The 21,681-nt window shown below is 40.9% G+C and overlaps 1 protein-coding gene across 28 annotated transcripts in view; it reads left to right on the forward strand.

Annotated features, from left to right (window-relative positions):
- FHIT (fragile histidine triad diadenosine triphosphatase) overlaps positions 1 to 21,681 on the forward strand; it is a 628,816-nt gene that overhangs the window by 602,425 nt on the left and 4,710 nt on the right. For all 28 annotated transcript variants that reach the window (XM_075095830.1, XM_075095806.1, XM_075095807.1 and 25 more), the window contains one exon: positions 18,335 to 18,438. In XM_075095830.1, the coding sequence (XP_074951931.1) occupies positions 18,335 to 18,436 (102 nt within the window). In that variant the 3' untranslated portion in view covers positions 18,437 to 18,438. The remainder of the gene's footprint in view (positions 1 to 18,334; positions 18,439 to 21,681) is intronic.

Here is a 21,681-nt window from a genome sequence, read left to right on the forward strand (position 1 = left end):
ATGAAGGAAGTGTTGTTTTCCTAAAATTTGTCAGAATGTTCCATTTTGAACTAGAAGATAACATTTTCATGAAGAATTTCAACTAATTTGTCATACTTTTCCCCTAGTTTTAATCCAGCTCTGCATGCGGCTTTCTGACTCACACTATGACTTAATTTCTCATTCTGTACTGTGCTCTCTACCATAATATGTGATCATTCAGATGTCTTCACTCAATCACTTTAATTAAAGCAGGAGTCCTTACCCTCAAATGTGGACAGTGAGTAACACACAGCCAGCTATGCTGGTTAGGCTCAGAAGCTTTTTTTAATTATATATGTGTCTCGTATTCATATACATGCACTTGTATTCAGTGCAATCCCATTTTAGGATTTAAGCAAATGATCAGCTTAAGTGAGTTCAAACAGATCTTAAGCATACACTCAGTATTAAGAGAGAACTTAAATGCTCTGCTGAAAGGGGACATGAATCAGCTTCTGATTTATGGACAAAACTGTTATCTAGAGAAAATGTACTTCCTTCCTAGGATCGTATTAGATGAGTTAGAGATAAAAACCTTTTCCTACTGGTGGCAAAATCAGCACAAGATCTGTCTTCATGGGGTAAGCAAAGTCTTAGCGCAGCAAGCTGGTACAAACTATTTCATTTTGTTTAGCTTACTCTCAGCCTTTCCTTCGCCCTGTATTAAAGAATGAACATGAGATGCTTCACAATGTTAATTTTCAGGAGGCTTTTTAGTTGTGAACTGGGATACTTTTTTTTTTTTTCCCAATAATGGATTTATCCAAGTTTTTACTGGTGCCCCAAAGCCCCAGAGATTAATTGGAAGGATGGAAACTCTTGACTTGGTCTATGCCACAGAAATAATCCCCAACACAGTATTTCTAGCTTTCCTAATGTTCTCAAGGCTATCTTCTGAAATGTCTCCAGATGCTTGGCACTGTCATCTAAAGCAAATTTAAAAAAAAAACAAAATAAGAAAAAATAAAAAAGAAATGCATCAGTTCAGATAGCAGTGCCAGTAAGCTGTGATAGGATGCAGTGAACTGCTACCCTGTGGGCTCAGTCTGGCTGTAAGGCAGCTGATAGAGTCCTCCAGTGCTTTGCTGGAAGGAGCATGGCCCTGGCTGGGCTCCTAAGTCATGAGAAGGTGCAGAGAGAGGTCTGGAGGGTGCATTAGCTCAGGTGGAGCACCACGTAAAGGTTTGGCCCTGGACATTTGCCCAGGGATAAAAGTGCCTGTTTGATGTAAATAATTTCTTCCCAACTTAGCCGAGTGGGCATGAGCCATTCCAGGAGCTTAGTGACATTTGACAAAGAGCATGAGTAAAATCAGGCTTAAAATAAGTTTTGAAATAAGAACAGAATCATGTATAAATGCAGTGTGGTGTTGGTTATAAATGGATGTAATGGAAATAGGATGGTAGCAAAGAATTTATTTTTGACTACTATTAAGATTTTCCAAAGTCTTTCCAAAGACTTTCCAAAGCATGCTATAAAAACCGAGGGCTGGTAAAGATTCAGGTAAGGGTAAAACGTTACAATGTTCAGTTTTCTCTGAGAGTAGATGAAGTACTAGAGAGAAATGGTGTGATAAGAAAAAGCTTATTCTGACTAGAAATGTTAGTTTATAATGTTAGCTAAATTAAGCAGTTATTGATTATTAATATACATTCTTCTCTTACTGGCTTACTTAACTTTTTTTAAGCTTTCAGAATTTGCTATGGGGTGTTCTCAATTTCAGTGGCTATAGTGAAAGATTTATGCTCTGTAGCATGCTGGCTGATCTGCCAGCAAAGTAAACAGCACTTTAGATAAGATTTGGGCTTGCAGCTTTGCTTAATGAGAACACCATCTTTCAAAGCATGGATTTGCTCATGTAACCACATAGGCCATGCATATCCCTATTTGTTATAAAAATTAATATACAAAACAAACCTTATGTAGCTATATTGGGCAAATTTTATTATGTCTGTGTCCCTGAGTAACTTCATTATAACATTACTCAATAGCTCAGAGAAGAAATGACAGTGAAGCTGTGTGGCATCACATGGGTCCTTCAGATGGAGAAGAAAATCCAACAGTCCTGACATGAGAAGGACTTGCGTACTGTATCCACGCATGTTCTCTACTGGTAATGCTGTCCTCTGCAGTGAGCTCTAGATGATATGCACAGCACAAAATGCTTAGCTCTAAACTGAGGTTAAAATCAGTAAGGAATAGAACACAGGAATTTGTATTGTATAGTATTTGATGATAAAATTAAATTGAATGCTTGTAAGAAGAATGACAGCTATGCCATATTGCTGCGTGGATGCTGTTATCTACATGTGTGTTCTTTTTTCTTAATGTTAAAATAATGCTGAAAACATGCAGTGAAAAGGAAAATAACGTCAGATTTATAATCTGTTTGAGAATGCTGCTCCTTTTACTGCAACCATGGTGCAAAGCAAAAGCTTCCTCACCAAATTTCCCCATTAAAACAGGAATGGTATTAGATGATGCTATGTCTTTTTTATACAATTCACAGAGGAAACAAAGGAAAAGAGAAGGAAAGAGTCGTGAGGTCCAGCAGTTGCGCTGCTATGCAGACAGGGAAACCATTGACCAGTCTCAATCTATCTTAGAGGTATTTGATAACTCTTTGAGATCATGCAGTTAGATATCTGTCATTCTATCCATGCTACACAACGCACAAGGTGTATTGTAAAAAAGTCTTCTGTATTTTACAATAGCTATTTGTGTAATTGTAGTTGCATAGTGGCCAATAAGGCAGCATGTTCTCCTTTCCTTCCAGACCTTTCAAAAACTTTATACTCTTTCCAATTTTCTTTTTTTTACAGATAGTTTAGTCATACTGATTGAGGTTTCTTTCCTAATGTAAAACATTCAACAAAAAAAGTTCTTTAAAAACTCTAGTGATGTAAAGCAAATTTTAAAAATTGCTAATTGTAAACCCCTTTGTCTTTGGAGTGCTGCATAGCAGGTCATTTCCAAGTAATTATTATGTGAAAACTGTAGGGCCTTTTTGGTTCATACATATGTTGAAGAGATGCAAAGCCAATACAAAAAGAATTTTAATTGGTTTGAGATAGTAGCAGGAAATGATTTTCCTTCATTTGTAGAATCAAAAAAAATTAAGGTATCTCAGCTATTAAATTTGGGAAAGGAGTGCATATTTCTGTACAGCAATTACTCATGTGTGAAATACAGAAAAACGTTAATTGAGGTAGGCTTGTGAAGTGAAATTAGTTGCAAGTGGATTGTAGATGAGCAAAGGATTTCTTAGGATGTTGCACCTCAGCCATACTTTGAGGTTAATTCATTAAAGATAATTAGAATGCTAAATCGTTTCCTATAAGGAATCACTGCTACAGTGGTCTAACACTTTTAGTCTGATTGAATCAAATGCTAATTTCTAATATTCAGATTTATGTTATGCTTATTTATGTACTGGCCACCCTGATTACTTCCTTGACTGCTGGTAATCTTTTCTGTCAAGGGTGACAGCCCTTCAGTCACCTGAAAATAAGGGATTGCATGAGGGGAACTTCAGCAAAAGGAACTGCCTGTTCCTGTCTCTGTATCTATAAAGTCCATGTTAAAAATAGGAGCAGTTGAGCAGCCTTTCAGTGTTTCATAGCTAATTAAATCCTCACCAATAACTCTAGAGTAAATGCAGAGTCTTCAGTGTAGTTCTATGAGTGGCCTTGACAACACTTGTATACCACTGCACCCAAAATTCAAAGAAATAGGCTCTTGACATGGATATAACATCAGTGGGTTTCAGCCCAAATGCCCAAATTATGGTCTGGGTGCCTTTAGGACCTGAACGTGTCTTGTTGGACTCTGGATGGCATGACAGATCCACTGCCCTTGGGAGCAAGGAGAGGAGGTCTGGCCCTCCTGGCTCTGCCCCGTCTCCCATTGGGCAGAGGCCATTCTGTGTGGCAGCACACAGTATCCCTGCCCTCATCCAGGGGAAAGCCAAACCAAACAATGCAGGATACATTCTCCATCATAAAACCAGAATACCAAAGTGAGTTGGACAGAAGTGAAAAGCAATGTTGTTTTACATCAGAAAGCCAAATAAAAAAATCTATAGCCTGTTACAGGTTTCTTCTTCTTTCCTTTATTTATTACTGTGACATAAGTGTCCTCTGCATCTATTTACTCTTACTTGGGGTCTTAGGCTTGCATATTTCATTTGCCCAGATGGCCTGTATCACTTTGTGAAGGATGATCTTTCTGTGCTGAGAAGGTATGTGTGCCAGGTCCCATGCATGTTATCACTTATTTATTGCCTCCCTGGCGGCATGCTGTCGCCAACAGGCGTATAATTAGAATAGCTCAGGCTGGAGACCTGTGGAAAGTCTGAGTACTTTCATAATTGGCCAGTAAGTGCTGTAAGTTTGTGCTTGAGTCCTCTACAATTTCCAGTATTGAAAGCTCAAGTTTCTTTCTTCAGTGACATATTTTCCTTTTATAAAAAGAGGATGGATCCTTGCATTTTGGATCTGTTCTCATTTGTGTTTACTTACTTCATGACTTGTTACTGGAAACAGCCTGCTTTTGCTTTCAGAGAAACTCCAGATATTCAAACAGAACAACAATGTCTCTTTCTTCTTGGGCTCCCACCCTGTATAAAAAGGGAAAAAAGTGAAAAGTAAGAATAGGAGAAAATGCTATCAGAAACAGCTAAGCCAACAGCATAATCTGCAAGTTCTGTGTGTAGTGTTATGATATCTGAAACATAATTATCAAGCTTAAGTTAATTAGACTAATGCTTAGAAAATCTGGCATGGCAGATTGTGGTAAGTAATTATATATACCGATTAAAAGATGTAACACACAGTGAGCAAAAGCAAAAAGAAAACTCCATTTGATACAGCCAGTGAACACAGACAATTAAGAAGTCAAGTAGATGAGCACTGACAAAGATACTGAACTTTGTGGAAAATGATGGGCAAGATGCCAGTTTTCCAGTGGAACAGATTTTGCATAGTATCAGTCAAACTTTTGTTTTATGAAAATCCATGCTACTGTTTCCTAACTGAAATATATGAAGGGCCACTTGCTTTTTGCATTAGGATTAGCTGACATGAATACAAGGGTATGTGCAAACAGGAATGTGACATTAGAGTACTAGTTTACATATATATAGAAGTCGTGTAAATGGCTTTTCTTAAAAGCAATTCACAAGATGTCATATGAGAAATAAAGCTGTGAAGACAGTGTCTTCTGCAATTAAATGTAATGTAGTAATGCTTACAGGTCAGAATGAATGAGGAGAGCTTGTGCGCCTTTGTACACCTCAGTACATGCACAGGCTAAACCCTGGAAACAGATTGAGAACATGATATTTTTTGTGAATTTTGTAGAAGGCTAGTTTTAAAAAAAAGGAAGATCTAAAGAAAGGTAAGAAAAATGTAGCAGTAGACCTTCTGTGGAAGAAATTCTGCTTGCAAGGTACCCTACTATGACTTCAAATTGTGTCTAAATTAATAAAATTATTTTGAAAGTCCTCCACAAAGTGTGTGACTAAACAACATATTCCCCAGTCAACTCCCTCCTAGAGAATGAGTGGAAAACCTGCAAATTCCTAGTCTGGCAAACTGAGATGAAGCAAGCCCATGCTAGATCCATTCTCACAGCATTTAATACACAAGTATTTGACTGAACTTCTGGAGTACAACTTCTTCTCAGCTGAACCATGTGTTTTATTCATGTCTACTGGAAATTGCTTTCATTTCTGTTGATCTCATAGTTTCCTAAGGCATGAACAAACTGATTGAACTGAAAGCAAACAAAATTACTTTTTGTCTCTGAAAATTGGAATGTTTGGCTTGCTTTTCCTGTCTTTGTACCCTCCCTGCCCTCCATCCTGCCAAGTTCATTTGATCACCCCATCCATGCAGTGTAGGATTTCCTAAATTTCCTAAAGTGTGCTCTCTGAGTTATAGTGAGAGAAGGTGGTGATCTGCTGCCAGGGTATCATCACAGGAACGGAACCTGCAAAAATATTGCAACCAAAAAAAGTTCCAGATGAATATTTCTGAAATGCCTGTGCTCAAAGGTTTGAATATTAATTCTGTCCAAAAGCAATGATACTCAAGTCTACATGTTAAATAATAATTGTTATGCAAATGCTGTCAGTTCATGATTCCCACATAGAAACATGGGGATGTCTGGGAGTTTGTAGCATGGGCAATGGCAACTGCTTTTTCCTAGGCAGTTTAATAAGAATTTCAATGTATTTTCATCAAAAACACCTTCTTACTAGTAGAAGTTTTCAGCCTTAATTAACTGCAACGTGTATCCAGCTAAAATTAATTCTTCCCAAATTCACAGTCCCTTCACTGAAATTAATTACAGAATATTATATTCCCAGGCTATCATGCCATCCCTGTTCTTCAGTGTGGGCATTATGTGGGTACAACTGTGGTCTTATTCCCCAGAAAAAGAGTTTGAACAGAAGGCCAACACTGCAGCTTGGAAGAGGAGCAAATAGATTCCTCCTCCTCCTCAAAGTGAAGGCAGGGTGCGCCCCTCCGCCCCCTGGCAAAGCCACTGTTATCCCAGTCTGAGCTTCACCAGGTAAATAACTGCTCCTGTATTGGGCCCCTTGTTTGTGACTTTTTGTTCTCATTTGATTTAGTGTATGAGTTAAGAGGTTCGTCTGAGGGATGAAGGAGCCTGCTTGAACAATACCAAACCGTTCCTCACTTTTCCTCTTCTTCTCTTGTCTCGGACTTTCTGCTAATGCTGGGTAGGCAATACAGCAGGGACCTCTTGCACAGCTTACACCTCCTGTGTCCATCCACTCCAAACAGAATCTTGGACCTTAATCTGCTGTAGACAACATATCTTTGTGAAGTTTGTACAATAGGAAAAAAATTAATTGGGCAAAATGCCATGTGATGTCCCTTAAGGGAAATTCCAGCGTAGTTCAGGTGGAGATTCCATGTGAAATCTCCAATTCCGCTCCCATATCTGGGTCTAGTGCTATCCGTTGCCATTATAACATCAAGAAGTGCAAGCCTCCACTGGGTTTTATAAATATTCTAGACACTGAAGATATTTTTTTCCCTTCACTGCTACTTTAAGAGATGAATTTGCAGACTCTGGGGCATTTGCCCTTGACAAAGCTTGTCTGGTTCTTATGCCACTAGGTCAGTGGAATATCAATAGATTCTTAATGCAGTCTGTCTTTTAGAGTTTCTTTCATTTCTCAAAGCAAGAGTAAATGTCATTCATATTGGCAGGTTATAATGGGAACATTGAGATACTAATTTTTAAAAATATACACAGCTTCTTTTAAATAGTCTTGGTCTCCCTCTTGTGTGTCTTCAGTGTGTCTATAGCAATTACAAGGTTAGATATCCCTTAAGACGCTAGAAAAGGTCATTTTGTTGTTGTCTTTTCTACCCCATGCCTCAGTGAAATATTCATGGTACGGCTCAGGTATTGGGATTGGGTTTAATGTTTCGTTGCATTGCCATCTGTTTTGTTGTTGCAGTTGTTGTTGTTTTTTCCCTTGGTGGGGGGTGAGGGAGCATGGAGGCAGCAGTGAGGGATGCTGGCATATGGGTCCAGACCTGGTATAAAAGATGAGCACTGAATCTGCAGGAACAGAGAAGCTACTCTGATCTGAGCTCTTTTCTTTTTAACATTAAAAGTCTTTCTGGTGAAAATCTGCCATTATGCATGTAGATCATCAGTGGTAGATAGTCTCTGTGTCTCCTCAAAGGCTATGAAGCCACATTAAAGTAGGCTTTTATATTATATGTAAAGTTCATTCATATAACTTAGCACAGGCATCGAAATAAAGCTCCTCACTGAGACAAACGGCATTAACAAGTTCCAAGGACGTATTCAGTAGAGTTTTCCAGAGTATCGTGGTGGCTCAGCAGCAAAGGGCAGCACAGAGAAAGTCTAAACCTGCAGAGGGTTCAAAGCACCAGGAGGGCTTTGCTGCAGGTGCCCTTGGCCCCAGCCAGCCCCAGCTGCCCAGCTGGTGGTGGCACCACTCCTCACCCACTGGACATGGGGACAACCACAGTGACACAGACACCTAATGTGGAGAACACCTCATAGGAAGGGCAGAGTGGGTTTCTCATAGATGATTGTTAAGCTCCCTTGTAACTTTATTTTTACTATAATAAGGGTATTTGGCCCATAATGTTTCACCAGGATTTTTTCAAATCCTTTTTCATCATCTTGCTCTTTTTCAGCATTTCTCTCTTATGGCTGTTGATTTAAATGTCATGACATTTTAAACATGACTTATTATAACAAAACAGTATATAAAACAATATGCTGCATAATAAATGCAGCCGTATTTTTCGGAGTGAATGTTAAATGAGAGCAATTTATTCCTCAACCTATTTTAATACCTACTTACTAGAGGATATTGGCTGCTTAAATCCCGGGGAGACAATCTCAGAGGCAAAGTAGCCTTGCTGTGTGCAAGGCTGAAAGCTAAAGTATTTGAGGGATGCCTGGGGGAAAAGGGTGTCCTGGGAATGTAGCTTCATCCAGGAGTGCCGTGATTATGAGCACTGCAGGCAAAACAGACAGGACCATCCTGGGAAGGTCTGTTGACAGGTGAGGGGTCCCCTGAGAAGTACACACAAAAGCAGCTTTGAAACCCGAGTGGTTTGCTTCAAGCATGCGGTATGTGTCATTCTAGATATATGAAGTCTCCTTAAAATACTCCTACAGTCAGTGGAGGGAGTAACTTATGAGTTACTCCAGGATACATTGATTGAATGTTTCCTTCTTAATTTCAGAAAGTGTTGGTGGGGGTGGGAATTTGTTTAATACAAATAAAGTAATTCCCAGAGAAGAAGTCTGCGCTCTGCTCTGGCCATTGTGGGTTTTCCTGGAGCTCCCAGAGATGTGGTGAGGAGGGTGAAGATCCCCCCAGGAGATGGGGCACACTCACATCCCCCTGCACACTGAGCAGGCTCTGTGCCGATGCCATGGCACCTACAGCTGATTTCCTTTGTGCTGGCAGAAAAATACAAAGAAAACAAACAAAATCAACCTCCCTAACAGACACGTGTCTTCCTTGGCATGCCATAAATCTTATTGAGTGTGCTCAGGGTATGGCAAATATTTGTCTGAAGTTAAGATTATCAGGGGCAGTTCTGACTTTGAAACTCCCTGCATCAGGAGCCAGAATACATCAGCCTGATACAGGCGCCTCGAGGTTATCTCCGCTCTTGGAGTGGGACATGCACATCACTCTGCAGCTCTGACCTTTTGGGAAAAGGCTTTCAGTCAAGTAATACATGCACCTGCATGAAATTTTTGAATCACTGACTCTATCCTTGATTAAAGTGCTTTTCCTTGATTAAAAATAGCCTTTTCCAAATGAGTAATGTTGCGTGGCAGGCTGTGCACACAGGATAACATTTCCTCCAACATTATCACATTGATGACATTGCCATTTCTTACCCAGGTCTCTATGTAACACATTTCTCTCGTATAGGCAGCTCTGTCTAACAAATGCCATTAGGAACCTCCCCACAATAATCTACCTTTTCTCCCCAGGTGAGGAAGACTGCAGAGGTGTTTATAACTTTACCTGCTAACTAGGAGGATAATGGGCATGGTGAAAATGTAGCCAAACTCATTTATAGATTCTTGCCTGGATTTGTGTCAGGTTGTAAATAGCAATTCCCCAAGTCTTTGGCAGGACTTCTTACCCCAGTGGATATTCCTTTAAGTATCTCCTTTGTAATGTGCTCACTTTCCAAGAATTTTATCTCCGTTGGAGCCAAACTGGAAGTCTGTCAAGATTTGAGCTCTTCAGAGTGCAATCTACATACTTCACCGAATGGCAAATGCATTTTCTATAAAACTGTCATTCTGCTCGTGGGCTTACTTGTCTTTTATACGTTCAAAAGCAAATTTCTTAGGATGCCTTTATATTTATTCTTTTTATTCTCTTTATTGTATATGGAATGGTTAGAAACTAGCATTTGCAGAGTTTATTTTAGCAAAGCACTTAAACACATATGCTTAAGGGTTTTACTTAACCTTTATGTGTCTTTCCACAAAACTCTCGTCATCTAAGTGCTTTGCTAAAAAGGGTGCAGTTATTATGTCCATGTGAAGTGTGAGGTTCAAGTCTTTCCCCAAAGCACAACAATAACACTGAAAAAATATTTTCAGTCACTATGACAAAGAGTCAATAGGAGGAAAAAAACCCACCGCTCTAAAACACAGCTTTGATAAACTGAGATTTCCAATGGAATATATGCTTTGCAGCAATAACATCAGCAGCTGTGAGATAGCAGTGGTAAAATACGGAAGTGGTAAAATAATTGGAGAAGGATTTTCCAGTAGATAGTTAAAAAAATTGAGTTACATATGGAATGCAGGCAACTTTGGCTTCTTCTCCATCTCCTTAAATAACTCGGATGTAATGCAGCAAGTAAAAAACACCCCAAAATCAGGGATATCTGATTCATGCAAAGTTATCAGTATGATATAGAATCTTAAGCAAAGTCAGCAGATGAGAAAATTATAGGATGTGGGTTTTTTCTGCAGTGTTCACTGTAAATTAGAGCAATTAAATTACAGCGGTCTTGTAGCTGTAATTAAATATGGAGATGGGCCCAGAGATGCGGAAAACACTGAACTGCCTGGGCTGCTCAGGCTGTGGAGTGGGAGCAATGGTAAAGGTAGCTCAGAAACTGGTCCTGATCCCATGACAGCTGATGGGGGCAGCCAGGCCTCTGGCACTGTATTAGCATAATATCTTTTAGGTGGTCTCTTAGGTGATCAAGGAGGACCATGCCACACTTGTTCTCTGCCTGTGCTTTTGCCTTTCCTGGGGCCCTGCCTGGAGCAGTTGCAGAGGGGGATACCCAGCTGGGGCATGCCCAGGGCTGTGGGAGCTCCTGCAATGAGCACCCCCAGGTAGGCAAAACAGGATTTCGGGCCAAATGATTGCAGCATCACCAAGAAGCTGCTTTGTGAAATGGCTGTTGCATCTGTTATTCTTTCACTTTACATTGCTGTCAAGTTGAGACTCAAACTACAACTGAAGGAAAATGGGATGGAGACAGGAGGCTGCCCACCAAAAAACTCACACTCCCTTTAGCAAGACAGCAGAGGGTGAGGAAAGGGTAGCGCATAGCAGGAGGTACAGATAATAGCAGTAAATGTCACGTTTAATTACATTATGGGGAAGGGTGGAAATGAAGTCTATGAGGATATAAGCTAAATGTAAAGAGAAGTGAAAGGAAAGAAAGCAGTGGGGGAAAAAAGCCAGGAGGACAAGACCAGGGAGAAGAGGGCAAAGAAGGCAAATCAGGAGTTAAGTTGATGTAGAGGCAGTACAAGAGGTGGCACAGATGGCTGGAAGTCACCACCAGGACAAGTAAGTCCTTAGTATCACCAAAGCGGTGAGAAGCCATAGCCAGTTCAGTCCTCGAGTTTTTCTCCCACATGGCGGGATGCTCTGGATGAAGCCCCTCCAAATCTGCTTGCCACAGTGCAAGGACAGGACAACAATGTGCTGTGGGTGTGTGTTCGCTGCATGGCTCTGGGTCCATAAGGGAGTTGGAGGAAGAAGTACGTGCAGCAGCCCTGGGATTGTTCATGTCTCCAGTCTCTGGAAAAGAGTTGCCACTAGAGAGAGGAGATGAGACTTTCAGCCTCCTCATGGTTCACGTGTTAATCTGATGCTGAAATATCACTTTGCAGATTTCACCCAAGTGTGGGAATAAAGTATGGAAAAGATGCCTGGGTATCCCAAGGCATATTGGTAATGAACATCACCAGCTGGGTAATGCCTAATATCTGATGCAAACTGCTGACAGAAATTTGTTTTGGATTTTTTTGTTAGCTGCTGGTTTTGATAATATTATATCTTATAATCACCAAGGCAGTTGAGTTTTGTTGTGTTGCAGTGGTTTGATATAATCCATCCATCCATCCATCACTATGACTTTTCTTTTAGTTAAATGCTTTGGAGGTAATAAACTCTTAACTATCAACAACAAATATTTGTGCAGAGTGAGAACAGTGCTAACTACTGTAAAAGCTTTTTTCCCTGTACTTTTGACTAGTGCTCTATATTAACACAGGTTGCTTTTCTGCTGGTGCTGTGGCGTAAGTAGAACAAACTATAATATAGATGTTACTTCAAGCAACAGCTAGTCCTAGACCCAGGTCCCCTATAGTCTGCTGCATTGAGAATTCTGGGCTCCTCCGCGAAGGGCAAGAAGGAGAGGTTCCCCAGTGCGAATGTGTTATAAAACAATATTGTGTTTCCCTTAAGAATTGCAGTGATAAAAACGTAGATCATTCTGCAGCGCTAACAACTTTAATAAAATAACATAAAGCACAGCTGTCAGGTCTGCCAGCATCTCACACTGGGAGACATGAGTGAGAAAACGAACACTTTTCACAAGCAGAAATATTCAAAGAGCTTCACTGTTTACAAGTAATCAGGACTGACAGTCATAGATTATTGGTGGAAGAGCATTTTCTGCTTGAGGTGAAAGAAGAGGATAATTTATCAGGAAGCCCAAGAAGTCAGACATCAGCAATGATCTGCTTGAAGAAGGGCATATCTTAGAAATAGTGCCTTTATTTGTACTGCAAGGCAAGAAGATGTACTAAGTTATAAATAAGAGTCTTAGTGCTTGAAGAATGTTGAACAGATACAGTGTGTAATTTGCTGGGCAACTGCGATTACAGAATTGACTAATGTGTGTCTCGGTTCTTGTTCAGAATATTAAAAGAAAAAGCGTAATAGAGATTGCATAAGAGAAATGTTCGTGCTCTCCCATCCTAGCCTCTCCTTTCAGAGTTATCTGAGCTACACTAATCTGGTTGCTTACCTTTTGGTTAATGCTTATGCTTATGAGACACTCCTGTAATACAAGGGGTTAGGCCTCAGAGAATATGGTATGCTCTGGCTTTTGCAGTAGATCATCTTGTCTATCTGGTGTGGTGCTTTTGCATCACCTTTCTCTTATGAAAACAGGCAAAGTATCGGCAGTTTTAAAATGGTAACTAGCTTGGAGCTCTATGGAAAAGGTTTTATAGACTTCTACCTGCCCTGTCTGTGCCTTGGTGTGCACCCTGGCCTGCAGCGTTGCAGGTGTGCATGTAGGCAGACCCAGGTCCCAGCACCTATGCCATGTCCCCAAGAGGAGTTGCTGTCCAGATCCCAAGAAATGCTGCTTCCTTCCTGGGATGCAGGAGTAGGGAGTGATCATGCCCCTGTACTTGGCACTGGTGAGGCCACACCTTGAATATTGTGTTCAGTTTTGGGCCCCTCACTACAAGAAGGACATCGAGGTGCTGGAGCGTGTCCAGAGAAGGGCAGCAAAGCTGGTGAAGGGCCTGGAGAGCAGGTCTTACGAGGAGCGGCTGAGGGAACTGGGGTTGTTTAGTCTGGAGAAGAGGAGGCTGAGGGGAGACCTTATCACTCTCTACAACTAAGTGAGAGGAGGTTGTAGTGAGGTGGGTGTTGGTTTCTTCTCCCAAGTTACAGGACATGGGTGAAATGGCCTGAAGCTGCAGAAGGGGAGGGTTACATTGGATATTAGGAGAAATTTCTTCACTGAAAGAGTGGTCAGGCATTGGAACAGGCTGCCCAGAGAAGGGGTGGAGTCACCATGCCTGGAGGTATTTAGAAGACGTGTAGATGTGGCACTTCATGACATGTTTTAGGAGACATGGTGTTGTTGGATTGGCAGCTGTATTTGATGATCCTAGAGGTCTTTTCCAACCTTTATGATTCTATGATTTGGTTACAGTTAGAAGATGAAGTTCATATCAGTATAAATCACCATGGAGATCCATCCCTTGTAGTTTGGTATCCTTTGTGTCTGCTCCTGCCAGGCTCACCAACTCTCCTCTCCTTTCTCCTCTCCTTTCTCCTCTCCTCCCCTCCCCTCCCCCTCCCCTTCCCCCTCTCCTTCCCCTCCCCCTCTCCTTCCCTTCCCCCTTCCCCCTTCCCCTTTCCCCCTTCCCCCTTCCTCTTCCCCCTTCCTCTTCCCCCTTTCTCTTTCCCCTTTCTCTTTCCCCTTTCTCTTTCCTCTTTCTCTTTCCTCTTTCTCTTTCCTCTTTCTCTTTCCTCTTTCCTCTTTCCTCTTTCTTTTTCCCCTTCCCCCTTTCCCCTTTCCTCTTTCCTCTTTCTCTTTCCTCTTTCTTTTCTCTTGTGTGTTTTTTGTTTGGTTTTTTTTTTAAGTCATTATAGCTTCCAGATTCTTATTTCTTTCACTTAGTGTAGGGATTGTATATTTTGGTGTGTATATGACCAACTTTAGCTAACATTACCATAACATCACTGGGAACAGGATGTGCTTCCCCACTCTTCTCCTATTCCATATCTGTGGGGGACATGGGCAGACAAGAAGTCTTCCATTACCCACTGAAGAGTGCTTGTCAAGAGAGTCCGGTGTGCCTGCAGAGTTCTGCAAAAGGCCCTGGTGGTGGCCCCATCACCCCATGGATGTCCCTGAAAGACCCCGAGCAAAAATCTGTCCCCTTTACTTCAGTGTTTTGCATAGAAGTGACTCTTGTAACCTCACCATGTGCTATTTTCATCTCACTTGAAATAGCAGCTGCTTATCACAACCAAATATGCACACATTTGCTTGGGAAGGGATCCTGAAGGAAAGCAGTTTCTTCTAGAAGCATTCACTGCAAGAAGGGCAACAGTTGTTGTTTAGGGGCCTTTGGGTAATATGGAAACCTGTCCCAGGAACCATGGAGAAGGTAGCAGAAGTATTTTTGAGAGGATGCGGATCAGTCAATCTCCACCAGGGAAATCTGGGCAAAATATCTCTCACGCAAAATCATGTCAGGGAGATGATGAGGGACCTGAATAAGATCTTTTTTTTTCTTTTCAGAGCTTGCAGAAGTAGAATTGTTGTACAGAAAGTATCACAGACTTCAAGCTAGTCTGTGTTTGAATATCTTTGAGTAAGGAGGTCAGCTCAAGTTCTCCAGCTTTATCTGACTGGGGAAAAAACAAGGGGAAGTCGCTGGCAAATAGAGGTATTTTTTCCCTTTGCTTTGAGCAGAACCTTGGAGTGTTCTCCAGGTGTAGGAGAGCATTGCTTCCCCTGTATAATCCAAACTTTCAATAGCATGTCAGATGTTTGTAAAGATGCACGGCTGGGACTTGCATGTGCATGTGAATATGAATACATTCCAAAGCACAGAAGTCCCTTCGAAACAATAACAACTGTTATGTGTATTTCCCACCTGAATTCTTAATCAATAAAATTTAATACTGAAACTAAACCCATCCATGATCCCAATATCTTTCCACCATTGGAAACTGCTAGCAGATGCTAAGGGAGTGTTTGAAGAACCAGGCAGGTGCACAGATGTGCCTCCCTTGTGCTCTCCAACCTCCAATAATTTGAGGCATGAAGAGCCTCTGATCTAAAGGTGGTATCAGCAGCCTTTAATTTATTTACCTTCCATTTAATGGTACTGTTGCTCTTGAACCTGCATAATGTTTAGCATCCAGAACATCCTCCAGCAAGGTTATCCATAATTTAAGTATTGTGCTTCAAGGTGGCTAACTATATGGTTTGATCTGTAGTGGAGCTGCAGGATGGTGGTAGCTGAGAAGGGTGGGCAGCCACCAAAGGCAATTTTCCGAATCTCCACAGTGGTGGTTAGATGATATCAGAAACTAAGTGGCACTGGGCTCATAACTGCTTATTGCACCTCAGAAATTATTGACACAGCAAGAGGTTTGAACGCAGAATAATCCTGGGATCCTTTTTGGGTGAACACAGCAATTTTATACTGAAATAATATGCATCTAGATGTCAGTTGGACAATTAATACATTGATCATAGCAGTGATTTAACACTGCATTCTGTTGTTCATCATGCCTAGTGTGTCCACAAAAACGTGGATACATCTTTTCAGTATCAGAGGCACGTGAACGCCTGCCATGGCAGAACATGGAAAGGTTGTGCTGAGTGCTTTCATGGCAGGCTGGGGCTTGATATGCAATACTGTGGGCTGTGGACCAGGAGCAAGGGCTGCTGAAGTAGTTTGGGTTTCCAGGCAAGCTTCAGAATTCATTGTTGCTCCCCATATATCTGTTTTAACCTTAAGTCAAAGATTGATTATTTTTAAAGGTTAGCAGTTATGTAGCAAAAGAAACCCTCTCCTTTGCTAGCTTTGAGAAGTCACCATGCGACTATACACAGTTTTAATTCAGACAACAACACCTACAGCCATTTCAGAATATGTCTCCTTATTGCTGTTCACTTCAGTTTCTTTGAACAGGGAAAATAAAAATAAAAACTATAAGTAAAATCCCCACTTTACTAATATGCTCCTGGCGTCAGCTCTCACCTGGGTTGCACAGAAACAGGATAGCAAGGGAGAACAGCAGCCAAATCACGTCACTAAAAGCACATATTGCAGGTTAAACAAGGAGACCTTAAGGAACAGGGGCTGCCCTCCCTTGCCTTCTACCTGTTGCCTGCTGTATTTCCTGCCCATGCTAGGTCAAATGAACAAGACATTGCTTTTTTAGAAAAACAGCTCACACCTCAGATAGACAATTGATTTACCACCACTTGGCTTGTCCTGGTGCATCCTCTTGCGAAGTGTAAGCACTCGCAGTCCATGGAAAGTACAGGATGATGTATGCTGATTCCTATAACTCTCTCTCATTGCTAGCTCAGCTCTACACCATATAGGTGTGTACAGTCGGTGAGAGCAGGCACATGGACACAAAGGATGCATGTGACAGTGCATACACTGTACCTGTTCCTGGATTTTAAATCTTTCTCCATAATACTCTACCATTATTACAAGATGGATTTATAACACACCTAGGGCTAATGCAACAATGGAGATTAATCGTCTACTAGTCGAACAGTAATACACTTTAATTTTCCTACAGCTACTCTATCGTATTGGCATGAAAGGAAATAGCTTTCTAATGCAGCTTCATCTGCTGAGCAGGAAGAAATCTGTGCTGCAGAATGTAAAACTACATAGGACTATAGCTGGCAGCAAAACTCAGAGTAGGAGAAACACGGCACAAATAAAAGTATTTGTGAGTTGGAAGTATGCTAACAATCCTGGTTTATTGCTAAACATGCCATATACAGTAATGCGGTTTGCTTGGCAGGTTCAGTATTGTTTCATCTTTGTTTTTCATTGCTTCATCTGCTGTACTAAAATTTGTCCAGGAATGAAAGGTGTAAATTCATTAGTTTCCAACTTCGTGACATTAACAAAAAGTTGATATTATCATTTCCTCAGAAGTACGGATGCTGTTAATACAATCTGTGCTGTGCTCTGTACCTAAAGACACAATGGAAATCTTAGTATTTAAGTCATTAATGCAAATGTTTCTGCTGTTTGTTGTAAATGCAGTCTTCCCTCGATGAGCAGCAGGCATTCTCTGAGTGGACATGTGTACAAATAGTCACTCGAGTGCTGGCATATATTTACCATGAAGTACAACTCCCTTCTTTTGGAGAGCAGCAAAACCATCAGCTTCTCCCTTCTGGACAGGCAAAAGATGTGTTTGAAATTGTCATGTCTGAGATAATAACACTTAATACTTACTGCATATGGGATAGAACTTATTTTTGTGAGCATATTGTGCAAGCTAGATGCAAAAATTCACTGTTTCACATACTTTTGATATTTTTCCCCACTAAATCACCAACAAAATATAGTTGTGCTTAAAAGAACAAGTTTTGTTTCTACACTAGGGATGTGTCTCACTTTCAGCAAGGGCAAGGAAGGACTAATAACTTGCATGCAGGGAGGAAATGTATCTCTTCTGAAAACCACTGGTATAAACTGCCAATGGGAAACAGCTGCAACAGGGCCTTGTTATCACAATAGGTCTTTGATGGGAAAGGTGGCCTCATGGGCAGAGGAAAAGCCAGAGAGAAAATTTTACATTAATTTCTGACAAGCTGTCCAGGAAGATTCTGCCTAGATCACTCCACAGATGTAATGAGCACTTCAAAATATCTGAATGTGTTTGTTATCCTATTATCTACCATCTTTGCATCAAAGACTCACAAGGTATCTGACCATCAACTCACAAAGGTGAACTCTGTCACTGCCTATCAATCACTCTGGCACCTTGCGTTATCATCATAAATCCATTAAAGCCAGTTAACTACTGGCACCACTCTGAACCAGTAACCTTCAACCTTCATTTCTTTATCACCAGGTCGGTCCATCCTGTGGACACGTGGAATAGTTAAATTAGTTGTGTACAGGCATGCCATGAATTTGACAACAAAATTGGAAAAAAAATCAACAAATTTTTTTTCTTCTTTCTCCCTCATAAAAGTTGCAACGACACGACAAGGAGGATTCCTCTGACAAGTGGAGGACAGAAGAAGAAATGGCAGCTGAAGCAGAAATTCTCAAGAAGTATTTTGGGGAAAATTAAAGGTAATGATTTACACATTAACTTACTCCTGCAATACCCAAAACTCTGTCCAGTCCTCCATAGGCTTCTTGAGGACAGAGGGAGAGCATGTAGAATGGAACAAAAGAAATTAAAGCTCTTAGGTTTGTGTTGTTTCCAAAAGGACACAGCACTCCAACAGTGGCTGAAATAACATGCCCCCTTCTTGAACAAATCAGTACCGTCCTACATAACTTAGTTTACAGACAGCAAAAAATAACGTATCTAGAAGTCAGAATCATCAGCAGTTACTGAAGAGAATATATAACCTAACGTATCCTCGCTGTGTTTTTAGAACAGAAAATAGCCTTGGTACCTCTACGATGAGTTAAAAACTGCTGTGTCTGTGTACACCCAGATACATGTATGCATCTATACATACAAAATCCCAGCGGAATTCAGACTGTAGAGTGGATAAACAAACACTAATGCTAACTTTATCTGGCAAATCTTAAATCGTCTGATCAGTTCAACTTTCAAAAGTAAGCCTGATGGAAAACTGCCTGTTCTGCTAAATCTTCCACTGGCCCTAAAAGAAAAAAAAAAGAAAAAAAAAAAAGATTTGCAGGGAGAATAGAATAGAGAAAACACTTGGCGAACACTAACATTGGTGCTCTAGAAATTGAGACTTTTTCATTTTGTACCTGGAGTCCCAGAAGCTAGATTCTTCCAGTAGAAATGAACTGGCCCCCAGAGATCAATATGAGATATGCTGGGATGTATGCTGCAGCAATGATGCCAGAAGCTCCCTCTCCCCTGTTCCCCATATGTTGTTTACCAGTATCCAGCACTCACATTTCTCTGTCATTTCTGACTGTTTCATATTTTTTCCTCTGAAGAACTGAAATCCCATAAATATCCCTCCTGTCTGCCTGTGACTCACTGCTTGCAGCCCAGCGTGAGAAATCTTGAGCTAAACTACAGTGAGTGCATGGCACACTTACATGGCAGCTCTTATCTCCCGTGCCATGCTGTCATCTCTGTTTGGGCTGGTTCATAGGACTCTTTCCATTTTTTCTTGCATGATGACCATGCTGTTGTCTTCTCCAGTCAAATTAGCTGTGCCAACACTTCTGTGGACTGGCACAGAGAAAGCTGTGTAACACACGTAATTCCCATCTGTGAAGGAAACTAGTCCTCAGCATCTGGGACCTAGGGACCTCCAGGGTTTGGAGCAGCAGGGTTTGGACTACACATTCAAGCTTCTACAGTGGCAGCTGGATTTGTATTTAGACAGTCACTTTTCACCTTCTCAGAAATATGCTTCTCAAAAATGAATTACTCGGCCCGGAAGAGCATATCCCTAGGTAATGCATATGTAAGCACTCTTCTCTACTAACAGAGGCATTATGTAGTACTTCATCTATGGCACAGCAGCAGATGAACAGTACTTAGGATAAAATGGTGCATCCCTATTCCAATGTGATGTTGTTTCCTATTATATATTTGGTAGGTTTGGGGGTGTTGTTTTTTTTTTGGTCTGGTTAGGAATGAATTTGAAATGCTTTTCTACAGAGATTTTCAATCGAAATTGGAATTAAATCCCCACATATCAATAAAACGTTCTTAGGCTCTTCTGATACTAAACACAAAGCTGGATAGACGGTATAAATTCATTCCTGCAAGCAAATTCATGTGCCTGGACTTTTATTTCCATTTATTATGAAAATAAATCAGTGTGTGTCTGCATGGACGACCTCTTGATAAGTTCCCCATGATATTAAGGTCGTTACCTTTCCTAGAACAGACTGGTAAATTAAATCTTACTGGCATCATTATCATGAGAGTATTTTGCCTCGTACAGGCAGTCCTTCCAACCCTTGATTCCCAACACAAGGTATCACTGTCAATCTCTTCTCCCTGTCATTGTTTTGCTTCTGAGGTTTAAGGCTCTGAACCTGAGACAAGGGTATATCTAAGCACCTTCTGAATTTCTCAACTTTTATCTACTCTCTTAACCTTGCTTCTGAAGTGATGAAGATTGAAAACTTTTGGCAAATTAACAAGGTTATATGCATCCTTCTTCAAAGCTATTTTTGTTTTTCACCTACACAGATTTATTTTGCCATTTATAAGTTTACCTGGAAGCTATTTGACTTGAGTTTTTTCATGTGGCACAGTGAAAGTCAGAAAGAGCTGAATGTGGGTGTTCTGGAGCCAATGAATGGCAATTGCTAAGGCCTCATGCATTATTTTTTTTACTTAACTGTTTTGCTCAAAGAAGCCCAGCTCAGCTAGATTAGCCTGGACAGACTGAGCTGTGTTTCAGAGCTTTACCAGCTACCCTTACATTTATCACAAGTCCTTTACCAGCTGTCACAACTCCTATGTGACTTGACTAGATACAGTAGCACCTTTTACCTGTATGTGTAGAAGATCTGATCAAGGAGGACTTGCAGGCAACTTTTTCCTAAGAAATACTTGAACAAGGCAAGAAGCTCTTGCTTCTCTCCCTTCTACATTTGCTGGTGCTGATCCCTCTTGGCTGGTTGGGTAGCCCAACTGAGTGCTTCTACACCAGTCCCCAGATGATCAGAAATATCCAGCCACTTGCTTAAAGAACTGAACCTCATTTAGCCTTGCTAAGTTTACACCCTTAAGAAAATACTTGTCTTAAAAGAATTCATTCATGTGTACAATTGCCTAGAGTGGATAAAACTGAAATCAGTGAGTGAATTTGTGTTTTGTATATGTTTGTGGCCTTTCTCTGCATGTCCCCATGCCACTGCATCCCATCTCATTAGGACTTGTCACTTCTTGAACACCACCAGCATGTGAGGGCTCTGCAGGGCTGCTCACAGTGCTGTGTCTGCAGAGCCAAAGTTCGGCAAAACTTCATGTGGTTCTGGAGGAGGACAAGAAAAGGAAAAAAATAATCTGTGGAAAGGATATTTAATATATAATTGCCCCAGTTAATCACTCTTTTGCTCAGTAGCACCAAGATTTGACCTCTTTAGGAGCCATTCCTCCCTCAGTGCTGGCTGTCATATGGTCAGCTGTGTTTGATAACTGGTCACTTTCTGAGGTGGATCCATGAGGAAAGAGTCCTTATCTAAAGAGCAGGATTTGATGCAACACCTCACTTTCCAATTTCCTATTTTCAGATACACCTTTTAAATTTTCTGGCTATCTATAGCTGGGTAAGTGTTTTGATAGTCTGGTTTGTGCATTTTAAATTACACATGCCAGCAAAAAGGCTAAAGATTAAGAGAGTTACTAACCTTCAG

The sequence above is a fragment of the Phalacrocorax aristotelis genome, chromosome 6 (assembly GCF_949628215.1).
Source record: "Phalacrocorax aristotelis chromosome 6, bGulAri2.1, whole genome shotgun sequence".
In the NCBI taxonomy this organism is placed as follows: Eukaryota; Metazoa; Chordata; class Aves; order Suliformes; family Phalacrocoracidae; genus Phalacrocorax; species Phalacrocorax aristotelis.